General features: G+C 37.0%; 1 protein-coding gene across 1 annotated transcript; it reads left to right on the plus strand.

The window, feature by feature from the left end:
* Positions 1-7,338: 7,338 nt before the first annotated feature.
* FAM180A (family with sequence similarity 180 member A) lies at positions 7,339-24,461 on the plus strand (the record flags this gene model as incomplete). The annotated part of the gene is made up of 3 exons (XM_083365169.1): positions 7,339-7,726; positions 21,407-21,507; positions 24,108-24,461. The coding sequence occupies exons 1-3, from the start codon at positions 7,651-7,653 to the stop codon at positions 24,459-24,461; spliced, it is 531 nt and encodes a 176-aa protein (XP_083221295.1). The 5' UTR covers positions 7,339-7,650.
* Positions 24,462-25,299: the final 838 nt, after the last annotated feature.

A 25,299-nucleotide genomic window follows, 5' to 3' on the forward strand; every position in this document is an offset into this window, starting at 1 on the left:
ATATGCGCACCAGTGTTTTTATTGTAGTTTTTCAAATAACTTTTAGCATCCCTCAGCTTTGATCATTCTGGTTAGAATGTTGGGAACTTAACCAATTAATATCCTCAGAAAGGTACTGCATTGTATTGATTAGGGTACTGTTTTCTGCTTGCTGGATTGTTTGTCTGGTGTTAATACTTGCCTGAGCCTTAGCGACTGGGGAGAATGTGTTCTTTTTGTTTCCTTTTTAGCTTTTTATTTTCTCTTTTGAATGATGTTGTAAATATGGTTTCCTTCTACTGTATGTCCCTATTGATGGCTGATTTCTCTGAATGCCAAGCTTGCAGGAATTGCAGCATTTTTTGGATTTAGCTTGGTCTAGGACAGGGGTCAGCAACCTGAAACAGTGAAAGAGCCACTCGGAACCGGTTCCCTCACAAATGTGTGAGCCGCAAAAATGTGTGCACATGCGCGTACATGCGAGCATGTGCAGAACTGAAGAGCCGTGGGTTGCAGACCTCTCGTCTAGGATGACCACAATTTCCCAGTTGAAATTATGGTTGAGTTTGTCCATGTCCTGTGAAATTAAGGTGTTTTCTTCATATCCTCTGACTGCTAGTTAGTGTTCATGGATGCCATCTGCTGTTATAGTTCTTAAACTGTGTGTTAGAGATGACTCTTATTTTTTCTTCTTTAGCTACTGAGTCTTTTGATTTACTTAAGATATTTTGGAGTACATTGGTTTGTGTGCCACACAGTGATGTTGTGTGATTGTAACAGTCTTGTTAGTTGTTTCTGAGATGTTTTTGATGCAGGGCACTGTTATCCCTTTCATAGCTTATGTTGGTTGTGCTGCAGTGGGCTGAATGGTCTAGCCCTTTTTGATAAATTCTCTTCTGCTGGAACTTTCAAGACTGTTTCAGCTCTATCACACAGGCGGCACTGACAAATTTCTTGTTCTAGACAGAAAAGGACATTCCAGGCTTTTGGATATCATGAAGGTCATTGCCCTGCCTTCAGTATAATCTTTACTTCAAGCAGCTGTATGCAGGGAGTTGCAACTCTACCCTAGTTGAACAGAACTATTGGTAAATAAAGTGATTCTACAGTCACTCATTTATTTTCCAAAGAACTTTGGGTTCTTTGGAAATATGTGAATCATTTAAAAAAGAAATGAAAAAAAATATCCTTTTGACTGCTGGAGTGGGAATCTTCTTCCCCATGCCTGTTTCCTTAGTGTTTTAACCAAACTGCTTGAAAGTACTGAACAAAATATGGCTGCATCATGAACATGTAACCATAAATAAACACTATCTATTGACTGAGACCTTTATCTTCACCATTATTAAGGCTTCATCTTTTGCCCAAAAAGATGCTCTCAGTAACTACTAAACTATCTTAAATATTAAATACATTAGGATGAATGCTCTGCTAAGATGTAGGGATGGATAGCCTGAAGTGAAGCTGAGATGAACTCCATACGAGCTAGGTGTCAAATTCATAAATGTCTGAACTTGTCTCACATTGAGGTAAAGCTTATTGATCGAGAGGCTGAAGTGATATTCTAAAAATCTGTAGGCTGAGTTCATTCCCCTGACTAATCAGCAAATAGTATCTCAAATTTAAATGCATTGAAAATACTGCCTCCAGATATGTCAGATTCCATGAACATCACCCAATCATATTGAAAGTTATGGAAGTTGTAGCCCAACACACCTGAAGGTAGACGGAAGGTAGACAGGTTCAGTTCTTTAAAACACTCTAATTGGCCATATGAAATCCAATGATTCTTCAAGATGATGTGGCTACTGTGAATCTTTTAGTCAACAGGGAGAGATTAAGCAGGCCTTAATATTACTGAATATACAAGTAACTCCTTGACATTTTTAGGGAGATTAACATAGAATCCAGCTGCCAGTACATGGCAGCTGTCTCCCAGTTAAGCAGGAAAAGGTTTTGTTAATGACTTCCATGCTGAATATCAGCAGCAGTTTGGGTGTGTAGTTTACCATCACAACTTTAGAAGGGGCCTATTTAAAAGTAGGTAACTACTATGTGAGGATTTTGTTTTTGTTTTTGTAGTCTGGCATACTGTAATGTTTCATTTGCCATCATATGGCTTTAGCATATCTATGTGGAAAAACTTATTCTTACACTTACCCTGTTTCTAAGTTCAGGTCAACAAAATATTTTAATACCAAAACATTAAACATGAAAAAGAGATAGTAGATAGTTATTTTTTTAATGGCAGGGGTTAGAAATACCCTACCAGAGCCTTGCAACTGAATTTTGTATTAGCTGTTATTTCTGAGGTGTGCGTAATGACTATCTCATACTAAGCACATTAAAGTAATACAAAGTTACCAGTGCATATGCATTACAATTAATTTTTGCTTCATGGTAATTATTTCAAATTTAGTTTATAGAGTCTCAATATTTCATTTTAATTTGCAGAACAATTTCTGTGCATGTAACAATTTTTCCAAATAATTGCTCCTTCCATAATGTATTTTTCAGATAAGCATGTCCAAAACTTTTAACCAATGTGTTTCCTAAATAAGCATTTGAAATATGCAGGGACCACAGAGTTAAGTAAACATTTTTTTTTCTTTCCCATGTTTTCCCATGTTGTTATCTTTAAGAGAAGGAGTATGACAATTTTTTTTGGGGGGGTGTGGTGGGACAACATATTCATAGTTGCATTTGGGCATGTTTTACCATCCCCTCCAGTTTTTAAAAAAACATTTTTAAGCTAACCTTCATATCCAAAATCAATCAAAGTTTAAGAATTTATGTTTTATAAATAATGCTTTAGGCATTTAATGTGCAATCACAATTGTACTTAGCGTAACATATGCCATACACGTTGTAACTGATAACTGCACACAACTGCCTATTTTCCAAATATGACTTATAATGCTACTTATACAATCAACTAATCTTCATCAAACATTTAGTAGCTGCCCAAACCAAATACGATTCTTATTCACACACCATTCTTAGGGTTCAATTTCCACCCTCAAATTAAAACAAACAAATATTGTTGAAATCTATGTGTTGTTGGTATCCCTGTGAAAGATTAAATAATAAAAAAAATTCTGTGACTTTTCAACATTTCAAAAAAAAAAAAAGTGAAAACCAATTCAGCCCAAGTATATTGGGCTTTCCAAACCAACTGAGGGCTGTACTTTTGTTTTTGTAACTTGGTCAAATCACAGTATGGTTCCTAATTTTCGAACATCTGGGAAAGAGTTCAGAAACAAAGAAGGAGATGCCAAGCCTCTGCCTTTGCTAGGTGCTATAAAGTGTCTAAAGAGACAATTTTTAGAGGAATGTTAGAAATCCCGGTTTCCAAATAATTGTCAACTTTGATTTAGGATGTCCATTTTACCAGTACGTCTAATTTTTTTCAATTACATTGTCATTTCAATATTAGGGCCCCAGATGGATGTAAATTTCCAAAGAACAGTAAATTCCTGTTTATTTATCTTTAAGACCATAATACCCATGAGGCCAAGCAATCATGAATTAAAATACAAGACAATGACCATGTGCTTGTACCATTATTGCTTTCATAACAGTTACTTGTGAATGAAAGCCTATACAAAATCCTTTTTAAAGAAAACAGTTGACAACTTAAAGAGATACCAGCTGAAATTCAAAAGCAAATGATTGTGAACCAAAAATGACATTTTATCATAAATAATTGTGATATAATATTATCTGCTTCTTTGTAATAAGAAAATGGTAATGCATACTTCTGAACAGAAATGAGGATGGCTCTAATGTTTTGCCACTGAATTCAGAAAAAATTAAAACTACTACACTTCAGTGATGGAGATCTTATCTGCATGACAAGATTCAAGGTGTGAAAAGTTTTTCTTCTTCTTCCAAACACTATGGATTGGAGCCATCCAATGAAACTGATTGGAAAGAGATTTAGAACAAAGCAATGCTTTGCATAGCACAAAATTAACTTGTGGAATCCTTTATTATACAATGTCAAAAGTGTATTGGATTCAATGGATTAGTTTAGAAAACTGTTACCTCTGAGTTGGAGGTGGTTTGCCTTCAAAATCCAAGCCAATGAGAATTGGGAAAAGATGTATCTGTATCTTGCCTATAAATTTTCAGGTCCAATTACTCACTCAGATATTATATTTTGACTGGTAATATGGAAAGATAAATATTTCTTTTGTGATATTTTTAGTATCACAATTCTATATTTCCAACAGTTTGTTTAATTACATACCAATAATTGCCACAGTGTAATTGCCCTTCAAGATTGTATATTGAGCAGAGTAGCTGAGCAACTGCTGCATTGACAGACTGAAGGTTCATTCACATCTTTCTTGGAAGAGTTACTTTGCCTCTCTACATGGCATTGTCCACACCCTTCCAGCTACGTGCAGAGAATGTGCTGTCAGTATCTGGAAAACAGGAATGAAAGGCAGCACACATTTTCCTACACAAAGTATCCAGTGTTAGGTGTTAAACCTCTGGAAATAAGTGGAATGGGGTTGAGAAGGATGTGTAAGATTTTTCCGTCATTCAAAGGTTAGGATGGAATTAAACAGCGCCCTAAATCTGCTACCTTGTTTACTCTGTTGGTATAGGCTATACTTGAATGGTTTGAGAAGTGAACACCTCAAGGGAAAAAGTTGTGTTGGCTTTGCTTCTCTCTTTTTTAACAATGAAAGTCATTTTTAACTTTTAGATGCTAAAAGTTATTCAGAGTTTGGCATGTGTCCATAAGTCCAAGAAAATTGACTGAATTTGATTTTCCTTCTTTGCAATTGTAGTCCTGCTGCATCATTAATTCTGAGGTTTTAAAATTGCAAAGAAAGCTTGATATAGAACAAGCTGCATCATACAGAGTGGGACATAAAATAATATGAAGGTATTACCCATTAAAATATAAAGATCAAGGTGCTCTTGGATTGTGCTTGACTCTTGGTAACTACAGTATATGAACTCAACCAGGCAGTTTTCTGGCAACAGTATTAAGATATAACTTACTCTGGTCTTCTTCTGGAATGTCTCTCAATTCTCCAGTTCATCCTACATCCTAAATGTTTCCTTCTGGTCTCCCATCTAAGTACTAAACTACACCTACCTCTGCCTTAGAGCCAGACAAGCCCAGCCCAGATACAGCTATTGGCTAAATCATTTATGGTTCAGTTGTTATAATCCTTGTTGTGGTTAAACCCTTAGCAATATTCCTCTGTGGTGTGGAACTAAGTTTAAGAAAATAGACACCTCTACCAAAAACAATTCAGATCACATTTCCAAGGAAAGGGTCCAAGTGTTGTGTTGGGAAGCACTCTATTTAGAGACAGAGCTAATAAAGATTAAAGCAAGACTTTGTGTGAGGATATTTAACTCTGGATTCAAACTGAATTTTTGATCATTAGTTGCCTTTCAGTATTAGCGTCTCCTGGAAATGAAAAATGCTGCTGAATGGACTTTTTTACCAGATGTTCCTAGGAATGGCTACAGACATTCAGAAAGATCAGGATAGAGCACTCAGAGTGATCTTCTTAACATTTAACAATCCCCTCCAGCAATTCTTACAGGGAAATATAAGCATATTCTATTCACTGAAAGACTCTGTCCACTTGGCCATGTTTTTTTAATGGATTGCTTCTTCTACGGAAAAAAAAGAGAAGAGGATGATCAACAGGAATGTGAATGGTCTCAGTTACAGTTGTGATGAACGCACCATTGGGGGACTTGAAAAAACAGGTTATGGATATGGAGCAGATCTATGTAGTAGCTAGGAGTCAGAAATGACGATGACACATAATTAATCAATTGCCCCTTCTATATACAAGCACAATATCACAATAGTCCCATAATGCAAACATTATTTTTTAATAATACTAAATTTGTATGTCTCTGGATGACTTTTTTGTAAGCTATCTACATCCAAATAAAGATGATGAAATCTTGGGTCAGAACTTTGTTTAGCAGCTTGCATGATATCACTGCAAGGAAGGAGGAATAGAAATTGTGGAAAGGTATAAAGTACCGATCTTCCTTTTTATTATTGTATCATCATAGTTTACATTGATTTTGTGATATTTTATTCAACTCTTATTGTCTATGTTGTATTATTACTTGGAGAGGATGAAATGAAATGAGTCTTAAGGACTGATTTGAAACTAACAGTTTACTATGTTCTTGATTGAGGGTGTCTATTGGATATATTCACAAATATCATTGCCTTTTTCATTCTTCCTTACAACAAATCTGTAGATTGAATATCATTGTCTTTTTCATTCTTCCTTACAACAAATCTGTAGATTGGGTTGGGATGTTTGGCTCAAAATTACCAGGTGAACCAGCAAGGCTAAGGATAATCTTGAACTTTAGCATCTCTTGTTATTTTTTATTTATTTTATATATTTTTAGAATTTATTAGCTACCCATCTTACCACAGGGTAACTCCTTAACTTCTTTAACCACCCCACATCACTATTTTCTGCACTTTTCTCTGATTTTGAATGAAAAATAAACAAGTCTTACCAAATGGAATCAGAAGGAATTAAGCATTCTTTTAAATATGTCTTAGACATGAAATCACTGAGACTTAAAATATATATAACCACCTCATTCCCATTCCTTGGATTACATGTAGTAAGAACACCAATGTGACCTTGGTTTGTGGATGGCTTAGTTTTCCACCCACAGTTAAATATTGTACTAGATCAGGGGTGTCAAACTCAATTTCATTGAGGGCCGCATCAGCATTGCGGTTGCCCTTAGAGGGCCAGGTGGGTATGGCCAGGGTGGACGTGGCTTACTGGGTGGGTGTGGCTAGAGTGTGTATGGCCTACTGGGTGGCCATGGCCAGCTCTACATCATTCGCATCAAGGGTGCCTATGGGGTCCTGGGCAGGAGTGGGACAGATCTGAGGGTCTCTGGCAGAAGGAGGGTCTCTGGGCCAGGGCCAAGGCAGCAGGGGCCGTTCCCCCACTGTTTCCAGGATGGCTTCGTGGGCCACATGAAACCACTTCATGGGTCGGATCCGGCCCCTGGGCCTTGTGTTTGACATGTCTGTACTAGATTGTCTCTGTCTATGTCAAGTATTTACTTTTCATATCATCCATCTAACTTCAACCTGCTTGGCAAAGTTGTCCCATGTTCTGCTCAGTAAAACAAATTGGTCCTGTAAATATACAGCATTATTTCAATGAATACCTCCAGCCCCTGGGTTTGGCATCCCAGAACTGTCAATGCCTCATTCAAGAAGCACAGGCTTGGTAGGAGATAGTAGCCTTGAAGATTTAATAGTGTTCTTTTATACAGCTACTTTTGTCTATTGACACAAGGGAAATTTCCAGCTGGCTCAACTAGTAAATGGAACTGAACTACTTTAAAAAAAAACCAACCCAAAACAAAAATGTAATGATATTTATACTCCTACAGCTGCCAGCGAGCTTGCGTGCGTCATGAGTCACTCCAGATGTGGATATAAAATAGAGCCCTTCTGTGCAAATGAATTCCCTGAATCCAGTGAAAATTAGTCTAGAGTGAGGTGCTGCTACCTCACCCCATTATACTCATCCCATTCTGCAAAAGGAGGAGAGAGGAGTAAGATTAGCCAGCTGTGCCCCGGCATACTAGAAACCAGATATTGTAGAAAATCTCTGCTTTGGGAAATTTGTAATGCATTGGAAGATGCTGTTCCTGTTCTTGCTGTATTATAATGCTCAAGGCACTGTGCCCCCCAGGTGGAATCGAGGTAAGAGTTATAAATATAAGCACATTATTGCTTAAAAGCAGGCATGTGATGATATATATATATATGTGAAAGCAATGGTTTTTCTCCCCTTAATTGCTATGAAAGTTGGGGATTAAGACAATTGGTTGTTTACTGCAATTTTATGTACATATTTTGATGGGCTGGTTGACCCAGACAGAAGCTCTGTTGGCTGTGGAAGTTAATTCAGTCCTTGCTGAGCCTAACCACACTGAACATCTCTTTGTCTAAGACCCATTGTTTCTAAACATATTGTATTGAAATGCACATGGCAGTTTTGCTTTCATTTATAATTTAAATAATAAGTGTATAAGATTAGATTAGATTAGATTAGATTAGATTAGATTAGATTAGATCAGATTAGATTGAGCTAGCTTGGTCTAATGGTTAAAATGTTGGACTAAAGGAAACCTGAGTTAGTATGGAAGCTAAGTAGGTGATCTTGGGCCATTCAGTCTCTCTCAGACTAAGCAGAATGCATTGGTAAACCACTTTTGGAAATACTGCCCAGTAAACTACATGAACTTGGCTTTCACCAGAAGCCAAGTCTGACTCAAGTTTGTTTGAATGCATACTAGGCCCATAGATTTTCAAACATAGTCCTTTCTTGATGTTAGCTTCAACTTCAACAGGTTTGCCATATTAAGTTCCTTAAAACCAGGGGTAGGAAATCTCTGGCATACTGGATACATAGTAATAATAATACTTGTAGACATCCATACCACTCATCTAGAAGCTCCCTAGACTGTGCCTGCTTCTTTCCCCAATCACACACCCTCTTCAGCTCAACTCAAGCATTTACCTTCTTTATCTTGCTGGATCTGTCAACTGTAAAGATACTGGAGGAAACTTAAAATGACTAGATGGGTTTTTCACTGTTGTTGCTGCTGATTACATCCAACAGAACAGCTATTGATCAAGTTAATATGGAAATTACTGCACAATTGAGAAAAGTTCTCATCTTTTCTTTAATCCAAAGGGAGCTGAAATCCTCAGCTTCTTCTCTGAGACGCTATGTAATGGAGTAGGCGGTGTCCTGTACTGTGCATGTCAGGGATATCAACTTCTACCCCAGAAGATAATATTACTGGTGATGTTCCATGAACTCTCTCACCTTCTCTGTGTCTTTTGGGGACTTTGCAGAAACTTAGAAGAGCCAACAGTGCCAATATACCTTACAAGAGAATAGTATACTGTATTCTTACTCTATAGCAGTGTTTGACAAACTTGGCAATTTAAACATGCATGGACTTCATTCTAAGAATTGAAATCCATGCATTTTAAAAGTTGCCAAGTTTGAAAAACACTGCTCTGTAGCAATTTATATTTTCCCAGTAAAGCCTCTGAACTACAGGGCAGAGGAAGTGGCTGGGCAGGAAAATCTGACAAAATTAAAGGGAACTATCCTCCTTACTGTCAGAATGCTTCTAGGATGATGTAGTATAACATAAAGGTTGCCTTGTGCAGCTGCACATTCCTGTATCAGTTTAGAGTCTAAAATCACATGATGACCTTTCCTTTTAGTCGTGAATCAATTGGTGCTAGAGCTTATAGATGAATTAGGACAATTGGATAAACCTGCCTTAGATTAAGATCTGTTTAAGAAGTTATTTTTTTTGTGTTGTACCAGTAAAAAAGGTAAAACGTAATGGATTATAACTATAATACTTTAGTTAACCAAACCTTAGTTGGTTTGCATACAGTATATTATGATGTTATGCATACAGTAATTTTATTTGAAAAAGATATGAAGTTACAGAAATGTTGTAGGTAAGTAACTAGTGAGATGACAGACAGACCTTTGCTTCAATAGTCCAGAATAATATTTCCTCTCTCTGGGTTGGTGCTTTTTCAGGCAGAAAGGTGAGTAGTAGGAAAGAGAGAAAGAGGCTAAAGAAGTGAAAAGAATTTGTTAGCCAGATAAAAGTAACACAGTTACAGTACTTGGTGGAGCCTTGGTGGAGCAGTGGCCTAATGCTTCCTTAAGTAACACCAGCTGCCTGCAATTAGTGCAGGTTCGCATCCCACCAGGCTCAAGGTCCTTCTGAGGTAGGTAAAATGAGGACCCAGATTGTTGGGGGCAATAAGCTGACTTTGTAATAATGCCGCTTGGGGGGGGCAAAAGCCCTAATAAGGAGGCATATACATAGAATGAAGGCTATTGCTAAGCACATTGATTTGTGCTTTAGATTGTAAGCCGCCCTGAGTCTTCAGAGAAGGGCGGGATATAAATGGGATTAAAAAAAATACTTGATAACGTGTTCTTTACTAGGTTTGTAGCCTGGAACCTAACCACTTGGTTGTACAATGTACAGAAGGAAAAGATACGGCTTGATTAGGTGCTTAGTCAATCATATTTCCTATACTGAAATTCCTGTAGCACTGGTCCATTGGACTTGGTGGTCAGATCATGTCTCCAAAAACTCTTCCAACCCTTTAATTCTACAAATGTATGGCAAAGCATATGTATTATTTACTTTATTGGTTTTTATTTTATGTGTGTGTGTGTGTGTGTGTGTGTGTGTGTGTACGTGTGTGTACGGTGACCTGATTGACTACTGACTTGAAGCCAGCTGTGTGAGGGCTATAAACCTAATAGTTTTGTAACAACTTTCACTGAGTATGCTTTTTTATGTGTTTTTCCTCTAATGCACAATCTTTTGGCAATATCTTTCACCAGTCTGTCTGCAATTTTTAAATATAGTACTACATTACAAAACATAAGTTCACAAACCAAAAGATAATTGCATTTTGATCTACTCATTAGTTCAGGAGGTGTAATTTTGTCAGTTGCATAAAAAATACAGATCTAATAAAATACACCAAATTAGGTAACATTTGAGGCAGTTTCTTAGATTGTAAAAAACGGAACTTGTGGGAAATATACGTTCCCATTTTCACGAGAGGAGTCATTTAGATCATTGATTGAGAATCATCATAGTTCCATGTTCATGATCTCCTTTGGATAAATTGAATTAGGCATTTTTTAAAAAAAAATTCTTGTGAGATTCAACTGCACGATGTAATCAAACCATCTGTCTTGTAATGTTAATAATATGATTTTGAAATGGAAATTCCCTGATTATTCATTTTGCTGATTATTAATAGGAAAATCTACTTCATACATTCAGGATGTTAATGAGTTTGTGGTTCCTTTGGTTAAACCAATCCTCCCAGTTTTGCATGAGGTCCTGGCATAACCTCACTTCTTTCTTTTACTCTGGCTGTGTGTTTGATATTGCAAACCTTCCTACAATGAAGAAGGAAAACATTTCTTAGCAGAATGTTTGAGAACTATCCTAAATCCACAGAATTTTCAAGGGAATGATGGCATATGGTAAACCTATAATTTGTTCATGTTTTTATAAGCCATTTTTCTTGACTTGAAACTCTGAAGAAAGCTACTCAGAGAATTTCAGAATTAAAGGGGATTTATGAGACATCCAAATCAAAATCAAAATTTAAAATTCAAACTGGCATCAAAATCTAAGGGACTGGTTTGGACAAAATTCAGCAGCACTTTTTCATGCGGCTGCTGATAAAAACAGGATCGCCAACATGATCACCAATGTCCGATAACGTATATGGCACAAGAAGAAGAAGAAGAAGAGACAGGTGATCCAAGCCATGATGTCATATTACTTGGATATCAACTTTTTGTTCAGTTTTAGCTAAATGTGATTTATAAAACAAGCCATGGCTTGTAATTTAGAATAATGTTCATCCATTATGGGCAACCTTCACATCACCTAACTTCAGTATCCAGAATTTCCCATCCAACAAGTCAAGGTTAATGAAGGCTGGCTCAGCTAATTGAGATTTTTTTCCCAACCCATTTGTATATTAACCATGGCTTGTGTGAAGTCAGTCTGTCTTTGTGAGAATAGTGATTTAATGATATTATTCCTTGCACTGGTCCAATACTTCAGACTGTAAAAACATGATGACGTGGGCTGTTGAACAACTCCTTAAGTATCTGCTTTAAAGATTACAGCAATGTTTCTCTCAGACTTCTCCTTCTAAGGCCAAACATAGCAAAGTTCTTCAAAGTGCTTGTTAAAACCTTACAGCTGGTCATCTTAACTGACCTCTTTTTCCTGATTTTAGTGTGTAATATATTACAGGAAACCCCACTTTTTCAGTGGTAAATATCAGATGGAGCACATGTAAGAGGCATTTTTTAAAATGAATTGGTGAATCAATAATTTAAATTAAGGACAGACATCTGTAATGATTAGCATAAAGCATTCTTTGTGGAATAATGAATAACAATGACATTTTGTAAAAAAAAAAATGCAGATCATTTGAATGCAGCAAAAACAGACAATCATTAAATCTGAAGATTGAATACAGTATAAGTACAGAGTAAATCCAAAATATCCTACAACTCTCTTTCTCTCATTCTCATTCTCATTCTCTTTCTTTCTCTCTCTCTCTATTTCTCTCTCTCTCTCTCTCTCTCTCTCTCTCACACACACACACACACACACACACACATATTCTTAATATGTTAATTTAGTTTCCTGCCTTGCTACTGTTGACAGAAAATAACTATCAGGAAAGGATGCAGAATTGGTAAAATACATTCTGGATATAAATTGTAATTGAAAAAAATAGTATGTTTCACATTTGCTTCAAGGGATGATGATGATGATGATGATGATGATGATGATGATGATGATGATGATGATTAAAAAGCAAAGGGATACAGTTCTCAGCATGACCATTAGGGGAATAATACTGAATGCAGGAGATTAAACAAAGGCACTAGAGTTTCACAAAGCACCCTGGCTTTTGCTATTGCTGTTGGTTCAGCCACATCTATCAGAGTCAGCTTCTGACTTGTCAAGGAATGCCATAGGATTTTCTAATTCCCTATTAAATATGACCTCTCTGAATACTTGACCTTCATCTCCAGATGTATATAAACCTCAGTCTTATTCCATCGTCCTTCTGCTTTCTTAGATCATACAAATATTAACTTGCCTTTTCAACTATCCTCGCAGCAGCTTATGAGCTATGCATGGGTTTTGCTATCTAGTAGAGAAAGAAGCACCGAGTTTAATCTCTCAGGATACCACAGTTTAGGGTCATCTTATGCAATGGATTGCTAAGCAGTTCAGGAGGCAGTAAAGTCCACAAAGAATTTATTGGATTTCCTGATGCTATGTTGATAATAACCAGTTTTAAATAATGTTAGAATTATATTAAACAAGAGGGTTTTTTTAGCTTATCCATAGCTACTAGTCATCACAACAGCAGGGAGCCTTAATCTTGATGGGCAATACCACTAAATCCTGCTGTTTAACACAATATGATAAATTAGGATAATACTATTCTTATTTTAAGGGACGCGGTGGCTCAGTGGGTTAGGACGCTGAGCTTGTTGATCTGAAGGTCGGCAGTTTGGCGGATCGAATCCCGAGTGCCGTGTAGCAGAGTGAGCGCCTGTTACTCATCCCAGCTTCTGCCAACCTAGCAGTTCGAAAGCATGTAAAAATGCAAGTAGAAAAATAGGGACCACTACGGTGGGAAGGTAACAGCGTTCTGTGCGCCTTTGGTGTCTAGTCATGCTGGCCACATGACCACAGAGACGTCCTTGGACAAGCGCTGGCTCTTCGGCTTTGAAACGGAGATGAGCACCGGCCCCTAGAGTCAGAAACGACTAGCATGCATGTGCGGGGGAACCTTTACCTTTACCTATTATTACTTTCTGTCCATGGTATTTCTAAAGTTATGGTTTGTTTCAGAAATAGGAAGTTGGACTTCTTTTATTCTTCTGTTATCAGAACTTCCTACACTACCACTTTCCAAGTAGTTTTTCAGAATTGATTACAAGAAGTAAAGTTCCTTGGAAATGAAAAACAATTTTACTTTCTGAACCAAATTTTACAGTAGTAATCACTGAATTGGAATGACAACTTGGACGTTTGCACTCAGCATTCAGGAGAAGAAAAATACTTGAGAATTAAGAATTACAACGGCATGGTTTTACATGAGCTTTGGCATCCAACAATAATTCTGAGGATGTCTAAGCAGAACTAATATACTTGTTCCAGTTGTATTTAACTTGCCTTTAGTTCTAGTGAGATCTCATTGAAATCACTGGGAAAAGATGGTAACTTTTAATAATTGATATTAATGAAAATTCATTGTAATTAACAGCTGCATACATTTAAAAATGTGACATACCATACCCTTACAGAAGATTGTTGGCTATTGGATCATACTATTGGCTTGTCTAAGCTATAATATTCTTTTCGATAAGTGTGAAATCATGGAATCCTAGGGCTGGAAGGAACATTGGAGATCTTTTAGTCCACCACCATCCCTGCCCAATCAGGTTAGTCAAGTGACCAACTGCTTTAACAACCGTCACAACTTAAACCATGATGGGCAGACTCTGTTACAGTCATAGGTTGAGGATTGGCTGCATTTGAAGGGCCTTTAAAAATTCTAGATAATTTTTCTGGTATCATATACCAATGACACTTCATTTGATAAAACTTATTCTTAAGATCATAATGTAAATTTCAGCCCTTTTAACCCCATATTTTCCCACTGATCCATCTGGGTATTATAACCAAAATTCATAGCCCACTTTATCATACGTTCTTTGACTCGTTCTTCCTCCCTGCCAAATTTTATGAAAAACTGCAGACCCTCTTCCCCTCTTCTAAGCAGGAGATCAACCATGTTTTACAGAAACTCATCAACCTACATTACATCCAGGATACCCAACCTTGGCAACTCCAAGTCCTGTGGACCTCAACTCCCAGAATTCTGAGGGCCCCAGAACAGAGACCTGAAGTCTACAGTTAGAGATGCAGCTGCCTGTCCAAAACAGGAGTAAGAAATGAATTAGAAATACAACAACACCTATCCAAAACTTAAGCTTCAGGAGCATTATTAATGAGACACATGTTCAATATTAGAAAATAGAAATTTATGAAGAAGCTGAATTCTCATAAAAATTCTTTAGCATATTACCTACAAGACTGATAGTATGTGCTTCTTCATTTTATAGAATTCATCTTTCCTTGTATGGGAAGAATTAGGGTTGATTCTACTGGACTTTTTGTCTGCCAGCAATTGTTCTTCTAAGAAGTCAGAGCAGAAGAGAAGATTGGTTGGAAGAAGAAGGGAGAGAAAAAGACTTTTGCTCGAGATTAGTTGCTTCTCTTCACTTTCTTTTTTATATCAAGACCGCCTGGAAAATGGGACACTCTTTATTTCCATAATGGTGGGAGCAAAATGCCATGTAACCTTGGTAATTTCTATCTGCCCTAATTAGATTTCTTGCAGCACATCTATTTCTTGTACATTCAAGTTGAGTTGGCTATTTTCAAGGTTTGGAAAGTTCTGATTTCAAGTTATTTCTCCAAATTGCAGCAATGCTTAGATTTGAGAATATGGAGTGGTTCTCTCTCACTTTTCCCCTCTTTCTTTCTTCTGTTCTTTTCCTTTTCTTTTTAACTATTCTCTTTTCCAGTCCCCTGAATCGCAAAACCCATCAGGGATCATTTCTGTAATAACCAATGGGACACCTTAAACCATTTATTTATAGCTATTTATTTAGTCAAAATTCTTCTTCATAATAGTTGTGTATTATATATATAAGCATGCCATTTCCCATTAATAAGACTTTGAAAAAGCTCCTTGTGTTGAGCTGGAATCTTTTGGGACATGGAGCTCGAAGGAAAGACACGCGGTATATACAAACACAAATACACATACACAGCGTAGCATAGCACTGAAAATGCAGGCTCTATTCTGTGGTTCCTGGCAATTTCCCAGTATAAATATCAATAGAGCTGCACCTAGTCTAGGTATAAACTGTCTAGGTATAAACTGTCTACTATCAAAAAACAGCCACCAATAACTTTACTTATCATCTCAAAATATTTCATCATTATTTCATTTCATCATCTTTCTGTTACAGGCAATAGCACCTCCAATTGCAGACTCCAGGGCTCCCTTCTGGGGCCTTCAGAATTCTCTCTGAAGCCTAATGGTACAATCGTCTACTTTTTAAAGGTAGAAAACACATAAAAACAATGAATAACCCACTTAAAACAACAATGGAATTTTAAAACAAACAAACAAAGTTCTTAAAACACATTTTTAGGGTCCTGCTCATCCACTCATTGGCTTTCAGAGATTCAAAACAGTTAAATATGTTTTTTAACCAAGAAATGATAATTCATTCATAGTCTGATGGGATTCCCTCCCTGGCTCATAGATCCTAATGCTACCCATGAAGATAAAGCAAGCACATTGTCCCAATCATTTAAAAATATTAACATACTTTGGTTAACGAAGGCTCTGAGATATTTCCTCAACAAGGGTTAAAAACACTGTAATGAAATCACTCACTGTAACATCTCTTTTTCTCCCCTTTATGGTTGTTTCTTTTTCCATTTGTTGCTCTCTCTCTCTCTCTCTCTCTCTCTCTCTCTCTCTCTCTCTGTGTGTGTGTGTGTGTGTGTGTGTGTGTGTGTGTTACTTTTTGTTAAGGATTAGGTTAAAGTTATATATTTCTTCTGCAGTTGGAATGAAGTTAGGTTAGGGTTAGAGACTGCTTCAATGAAACCCCTACTAAAATTATTGTCACTCTGGGAATTGCTTGTAAGCTGCCTAGAGTCTCTGTGAGCCAGTAGATGGCTATATTTTTTTTTCTAAATAAATAAATAAAATTAGGGCATGCTTTGCATATTAGTAGCATTCAGTCTCAGTTTTCTTTTTCTGGATGGCTTTTGATTATAAAGTTTGGTTAACAGAACATAATCATTCAATTACATATTCAACCACTGAATTATTTTTCATTTGAAAAACAAGTTGAGAAGTCCATTCTCTTCTTAAAAACTTCCAGTGTTGGAGCATTCACAACTTCTGGAAGCAAGTTGTTCCACTGATTGATTGTTCTAACAGTCAAGAAATTTCTCCTTAGTTCTAGGTTGCTTCTCTCCTTGATTTATTCATAGTATTAACAAAAATTACAACATAATTGTGGGAGTACACCATAAAACATCAAGGAGAAGTAGTATTATTGTTCATTTGCTACAGCATGTTTTAAACTCAGGTGGATTGAGGTCTTTTCCAATTTTCTTAAAAAAAAATCTTTATGAAGGGGTCAGGAAGCAAAGCAACAGGAGACTGAACAAATTCTGCCTGAGATTCTGGAAAAGCCATAACTCACAATGATCAAAGCAGAACTGGATTCGAGCAAGGAATGCAAATTGAAATTTGGGAACTTGCTGAACATATAATAAATCAGGATTCTTCTCTTTCCAAGCAGTGATAATATAATGTAGGTAACAGAAATCAAATCCATCATTAAATAAATAAATTAGCACATGTTGAGATGAAATAATTGTTTTCTATAAACTTCTCCAGAGGAAGAAGAAAGAAAAAGATAGTAACTGCCTTTAACATGGACACATTTTTCTTTGATAGAGACTAACACCTTTATGGCATTGTAGAAGAGAGCCATGTCAGAAGAAAAGTTTGCACATGGATTGAAAAATACTTGGCCGAGTACTGGCTACACATTTCTCTCCATCTCAGGGTTTGGTTTTATTTTTAGCTCTTGGTTTTTTGCCTTAATACATTGAAAAGTAAAATGTGGGGCAAAACACAAGCAGGCAAATACAACCAAAAAATTCAAAGCGGAGATAGATATATCAGAATACAGCATGACTTAGAACAGAAGAATCAAAGACTGGCTTTGAATAACTCTGAAATATAAAGTAGTGTGAGTAAATTATTGGAGACTCAATGGTGCCAGAAGTGTTAGATGTAGCCCAAGGAGACAATGGCTATATTTGTTCAATGCATTTAGCCAAGCTTTGGGATGAGAGTTATTGAATAAGCCACTTGAGCTCAATATACGAATACATCATAAATCATGGTTTGTAAACCATATTGGTGGGTTTAGATACCATGCTCAGCCAAAACTAAAAAAAATAATAATGTATAATTTAATATGCATAAATTGAAGAGTCTAAGCTAGATTTGCACAAAATGGAACACTGTAATGTGAGTTGTCTGTTTTGACTAGCCTAGGGAGTCCCTAGGGAGAAGGGCGGTATAGAAATCAAATAAAACTAAACTAAACTATTGTATATTCCCGGTCACGGATTCTTCCCTTTCAGTCTACGTCTACCTATTTCATGGAGTCGTTGGAGCTTTAGGACTGAGACCTAAAACCAAAGGTTATTATTTGAAACCCAACATTAGAAAGATAAAACTGTGATACTGGCTTGGGTTGGCTTGGCTTGGCTTGGCTTGGCTTGGCTTGGCTTTAGTTCAAAGTAACAGCAGAAGTAGCACAAACCTGCTGAGGAGAAAGGGGAAATCAGCTCTTTTTCTGACATCATTTTCTTAATCTAAACCATCCTCTTTAGCCTTGTAGGTGTTAACATGGGAGATATACAGGAATAACTCTGACTTTAACACAAGAAAGGTGATTTAGCTTGAAGGCAAGTTAGACAAGAAAAACTATTCTCTGCGGGAGTCAGTAGAGCAGGCAGGCAGGTAGGAAATTTTGCTGACCAAGAGTCCCCACATTTCTATTAAGACATCGTGTTTACTAGACCAGCTGAAGGTTACAAAACAGTGTGGGGACTTTTGAATTTCCAAGTACTCTTTATCTTACTTAAGGAAGAATTCCTGGAAACTTCCAACTTTGCATACTGTTCTAGTTCAAGTGGTAAGGGAGTGTATCTTCTGTGGCCAGCACAAGAAAACAATCTCACCACAGCATTCCCTTTCAAGGCAGTGAAGAATGTCAAATGGTAAAGACTAACACATAAATTCCAAGTGGGGAAGATCTTTGTGAGATGCCAAAATGGTTGCTGAGCTCAGCCATAAAGTTGCATGAAAGGGTGCTTGAAAAATTATTAATCTGATCACTGTTGTCTGGATCACTGCCAGCAATTGTTTAATAAGTAAAAATTGTAACTGCTGCGTGACTGAAGTTTTAATTACTAAGCAATTAGCACTTGGAGATTTCATTGTGTTTCATGTGCTGATTTGCAATGTAGAAAGTTGTCACAGGCCAGGAGGAATATAGGCAAAGATGAAAGGAGTGTTGGAAGATATATACAGAATGCAGGCTCTGAAGACTGGGTTACAAATCTATGTTACAGGAATATTGTGAGACTAAAGTGAGGAAATACCTGTTACACTTACACATACACACATTACCTTGGACACTTGGTTATAAAGCAGGGGTCACCAACCCCTTGTCTGTGGACCAGTATTGGTCCATGGTCCATTGGGAACTGGGCTGCACAAGCAGCAGGTGAGTGCACAAAGCTCCATTAGTGCATGCACAGAATTAAGTTGTGCACAAAAAACCATCCCTTCCTCCCTGCTATTGTCGGTGCCACTGCTGCCAGTCCGTGAAACCACAAAGGTTGAGGACCACTGCTTTAAATGACAGGAATAGCCAAATGTCCCAATTTCAATGGGAAATTCATTAAATTTCAGCTTTGCAAATTGGACTTCTTTTCAGTGCCCAAGCATGTGAAATGTTGCCCACTCCTTGGCTGGAAAAAGATTGAATTATGTTGTGGGGAGCTAATTGCCCTAGCTAAGCTTTATTTATCATTCATTCATTCCGAAAATGTGTATGGCCAACCAACTCAGTTGGCTTACAGAAATAAAACCCCAAATACAAATCCAATATTCTTCATCCTCCTGGTAGGAACAATCAGACAAGCCACTTCAGATGTTCTGTATCACCCTGGGCTCCCCACGTCCGTTGGTAAAACCATGTCTCTAGGGCAGCGGCTCCCAACCTTTTCTATACCCTGCACCCCTAAAACACTTCTGATATATTCTCACACCCCTTACAAAAGTTCAAAATAATGGCAATGAATTATGCATACACACTATAATTTTGAAAACCCAACTTTTTGTACCCCCTGAAATATCGTCTCGTACCCCCATTGGGAACCCCTGCTCTGGAGCCTATCAAAGAGTATCAAATTGGGGGACAGATTTATTTCTGTGGAGATGATGTTCCACAGGGAGGGAGCCACCATTAGATAGACCTCCTCAAGGGAGGGGACCTGAAATATATCCTGCCTCCTCACTCTGGCTCAGGCAGATGTAACTGGGAAAAGACAGTTCTTTAAATAACCCTGGCCCCAAACCATATAGGTCTTTAAAGAAAGCAACCAATATTGAACTCACTCAGAATCACCTCGAACCATATATAAAAGTAATGTATTATACATTGTATAATGTATAATGAATAAGTAAATAAAATAAACCCAGAAGCAAATTGGCAACTAATGGAGGTCCCAAGAGACCTCCAAGGTCTCTCCCAGCTCTGTTCTATTCTATTCTAACTCAGATTGTAATTGGCTCATTACAGGAAGGATCAGAATTCTTTTTTGTATATATTTTATCTTGTTGAAACCAGTGAAAAGTTGTTACGACTCTGCACAGTTCAAAAAGAATTATAAAGTATTTTGAATAGAGGTGCAAGCATTAAGTTAGCCATGTATTTTTCTTTTTTTTGGTCTTTAGTGAGAATCATTAAACCATCACATTTTAAATAAAACTTACTTACAAAGAAGCAGGACTTCTTTTTTAAAGACATATGAATATAGCCTGAATAAAGGATATATGTGCTTTAATGAATAGCAGAAAGTTTGCATACTCACATAAGATCCAAAGCATTTCTTCCAATCATGTTTATGCATGCACAACCCTAAATCGCTATGTCTGTAGTATAATCTGGTGGATCTACTGTAAGATGTACTGTAATTTGTGAATCTTATCCAAGGCTGTGTCAAATCAATGAATGGCTTCAGATCCATGTCTACCTCCAATTACATATGGAATATCCTTTTCTCCTCTGAAGAACATCATCAGAACTTTCCACAGCCATACCAAGCAGTTGATAGCAAAACCAGTATAATGTAAAGTTTAGAAGTGAGAGGGTTGTATTGCTCCAATTAAGCCTTTATCAAAAGCAAACTCCCTCTCTGAAGATCTGTATTGCCCTATGTTACTTTAGACATATCTACTATCACTTGAAGACATCGAAGAAATCAAGGCAGCTGTCCAAGGACTTGTTATTTCCTTGTACTCAGTGTATAGAACTAGACTGCATCCATGCTTCTACTAATCTCCTTTCAAAGCCAACTAAACTGATGCACAACTCCACTCCTTGGAGCAATAGATTCTAAGGTTGATTATATGCTCTATATAGATATAGTTCCTTTCATCTGTTTAAGTCTTCTGTTCAGATTCAAAGGATTGCTTTTAGTTCTAAGTGATAAGGGACACGGTGTCAGCAGATGCAAGAATGAAACTGCACGAAACTGGAAAAGTAATTTTAGGAGACAGACAGGCTGTAGCTTGAGCTAAGGCTAAGCAGAACCTGGGTGCTGGCTTTTAAAACAGCAAAATAAATAAATACAAGGTCAAAATAGCAGTTTTTCCCCCGTTGTATCTTTTGAAAAGCACAGAAGTTTTACCAGGCAAAATGAGGAAGGATGAAACTGCAACCGTTATTTATTTATTTATGTAGGGTATGGCATATCATACATAGACTAGCAATATATATTAACATTTCGCCTAGATTGATTAATCAACTACATCCATTAACAGCTTCTTGCCCATCCTCTCTCCTTTTTTCCTCAGCTACGTTTTTCCCATCTGCTCACCGTGTGAAGAGGTCCTCAGCTGTTCTTCTCAACCCAGTGCTTCAGAAGTCTCAGGAAGATGTGGATCTTCTATTTGAGGTTTAGTATGAGCAAAAGTACAGCTCCAGATCCAGCCCTTTCAGAGAAGGAACTATAGCAATGGGTCAAGAAGATGACACAACCTCAGGGCAGCAAAAAAAAGGAGAAAAATCACAGATGCTGCAACCTTGTGAAGTTATTGTGCAGGTTTCTGATGTCCTTCTAATGCAGTTTCAGAGATATGACATTTTTGGACTCACCTGAAGCACAATCTTCATGCTCCTCTTTATTTTGATTCCAAAATTAGAATTAAAATCAATAAATTAGATATACGCTTTAGCCTTCAGTTATATTATCAAGAGGGCTTATCAAAAATCAATGAGCTATAATCTACAATTTTAAAAAAAGTCTTCATTCTGCATTTTGGGTATAGTAAGCAAAGCAAGAAAGGAACACAATGTTTTTGTTAAGTATAATTTATTCTACTTTATTCATTCATTTCATTGGTTAGATCATATCTTTCTATAATAATGCACGTTAGTGCTGGGGTTCAAATATGTGAACAACTGGTTCTCTTTTGTGGATACCACTTCTGGAAATCCATTCTGGGCCTGGGCAACAAAAAATTAGCTACCAGTTCTACTGAACTGGTGCAAACTGGCTGAATCCCACCACTGATGCACCTGCAATAAACAGAATAAATGAACTATTCTTAACAGAACGCAATTTGAACAATACAGAAATGTTTTTAACAAAATACCATAACATACATTAGTGAACGGTAAATGTAAAAATGATATCTAAAAGGTGATTAGCGATTCAGGAAAATATGCTGAAATAGAGGAACTTGAAAGTCACTTGGAACAGGAAAAGAAAGCCAGCTTTCCCAACATTTTATTCTGCTTCTGTAAGCTTTTGGGAGGGCTGCATAGTTACCTAAGATGTTGAAACCCAGCCTTTTAACAAGTGAAATTCTCAGTCTGGAATGTCAGGCAAAGAAAAAAAAATCCATTGCTAGAGTAGTTAGAATAGATAGAACAGATTCAACAGAAAGCAGCATTCTAAATTGGTAGATTCCAACTCTATGGACATCTAACAGACATCAATGGACATCTAATGGATGTACTCTATGACATCTAATTTTCTTTGTGTGTATATGTGTATGTGTATGTGTGTGTGTGTGTGTGTGTGTGTGTGTGTGAACATTTGACTCATATATATATATATATATATATGCAAATTATTCAAATTGCTAATAAAGAATTTGGGAGGCTAAGATGATCATTTCGAACTCTTTTATGTTCTCATCAGTTAGTCATACCCTTTATCTGAGATTCGAACCTGGTTCGAATCTCAGATAAAGGGTATGACTAACTGATGAGAACATAAAAGAGTTCGAAATGATCATCTTAGCCTCCCAAATTCTTTATTAGCAATTTATTTAGATTACCTTGCTAGGCCCCAAACATGGGGCAAATCTTTATTTCCTGTTTTCAGCCTTATCTCAAAGGCTATCGAACAGGCTGTAGTCACACTGGACAGTTTATATATTTGTGTAAATTACTAACAAAGAATTAAGGGAGACTAAGATGTATTTCTGACTCTTTAGTCTTCATTCAGTATGACTGACTGATGAAGACTAAAGAGTCAGAAATGCATCTCAGTCTCCCTTAATTCTTTGTTAGTAATTTACACACACACACACACACACAACACACACACATACACACACACACACACATACATACATATATATATATGTGTGTGTGTGTGTGTGTGTGTGTGTGTGTGTGTGTGTTAAGAATTTGTCAAGGCTTTTTGAATGCACTTTGCTAATTAACTCTTTCTTTTCCTGCTTTGGCCTGACTCAATTATTCAAATCTCGAATCTCAGATAAAGGGTATGACTGACTGATGAGAACATAATAAGTTTGAAATGATCATCTCAGCCTCCCAAATTCTTTATTAGCAATTTGAATAATTTACACAAATAATGAGCTGTCATAAGTTGACTATATCCTGTGGATAAGCCTTGAGTCAAGCCAAAGCAGGAAAAGAAAGAGTTAATTAGCAAGGTGCATTCAAAAAGCCTTGACAAATTCTTAACACATATTTCCCTTGCCTTCTAGCTAATAAAAGAGAGAAAGAACCTGTGGCTCAGGAAGTTAAAACAACCGCCTAATATATAATCAGCCCAGGTTCGAATCTCAGATAAAGGGTATGACTGACTGATGAGAACATAATAAGTTTGAAATGATCATCTCAGCCTCCCAAATTCTTTATTAGCAATTTGAATAATTTACATACACACACACACACATGTGTGTGTGTATTTTCATTGGAGAAAGCACTGTGTCTGATGATTCTCCAACGGTTTTCCAAAGGGGTTCCATTGACTGCCAAGAGTTGATGGGACTATTCAACGGGTTGTTATTATTTGTGGTACTATCAATTAAAGTAGTATTTATGACATTATCTTCATACAATAAATGTTCACACAATCTGAAACTTCATGGAGAGACTGATGAGTGTAGAGTTGGGGATCCTTGCTCTATGTTGATCCAGACATCATTTTACCACCTCATGTATTGATTTACAGTATAAGAACCGAACCAGAACTGGTTTAACACTGTTTTTTTTCCCCCTGTGCTTTCAATCCAGTTTCTTCTAGGTGAGCTGGAAATTGATGATGACCTAAAAATCACTGTCAAAGATGAGGAACTTGCTTCAACCAGGAAAGCGGTGATGTTTGACACTCTGTGTAATGATGTTATCCCCAAAAGTATTACAGAAATACGCAGATTAAGCTCCAGGCTATCAGGTTACCCTGGCATGTTAAAGAAAGAAGATTTTGAAAGGACAGTACTCACGATGGTCTACACAGCATACAGGACAGCTCAGTCCCAAGGACATCAGAAAGACACCTGGGCAGAATCCTTTGTAAATCTTTACAAGCTTCTGATGCGTGACTTAAAGTTGCTGTCCAGCCAAGCTCCCACTTCTCAGAGGACTTGACTCACCAGAAACACTCTTGATTATAAGAAGGATATCTGCTTCTTCATTTTGATATATAATAAAAGAAACAAACTGCAGACCTGGACATATTTCTTAATCTCTAGCTCCTCCTAGAGAGAATATGTTGTAAAATCTTCTGTATTGCCTTGCAGATTGAATTAATATATCTGTTGAAAACGTTTCCCAAATTATCTAGCCTTTTCTTTTTTAAGTGTAACCAATGGACTGCAAATCGTCTCTTGCTGTGTATTTATTTTATTTCCATCAATGTCCTTCCCATATCTGTATAGATTATAGCTGACACAAACTTTACCCTAGCCTTTAAATGAAACAGTTAAGCTCAGCAAATCTATGCTCATTCTTGATGGATATGTGAGACTCGGAAAACTTTTTTCTGGCCTGTTTTAAAAGCTCAGTGAAAAAATGCTGATCTCAATCCTTTTGGAAATTCCATCTTGCTATTCCCCACCCCCCCATACATTCTTTCTCTCCTCTTCCGTCAATAGGCATTGGTTAAGAGATGAAGTATAGGTTCATTTAGGAGAAAGGAGAAGACTAATCTCTCTCTCTCTCTCTCTCTCTCTCTCTCTCTCTCTGTGTGTGTGTGTGTGTGTGTGTGTGTGATATAGTAGTAGCAGCACAGTAGAAATGAAGCTTAAGTAAACATTAAAAAGGTGATTCTTCCCAAGTTTGCTGCCACAGCATTGGGAAAGATTTACTGTATAATCATATTCTGATTAAGCTATTATAATCTCAGGTTTGTTTAAAAAGAACATCTGTTTTCACATTTCTTCAAAAACAATAAAATGCTGGGTGTTGTTTTTCTTTTCCCCCTCTG

This window comes from Vipera ursinii, assembly GCF_947247035.1.
Source record: "Vipera ursinii genome assembly, chromosome: 6".
NCBI lineage: Eukaryota > Metazoa > Chordata > Lepidosauria > Squamata > Viperidae > Vipera > Vipera ursinii.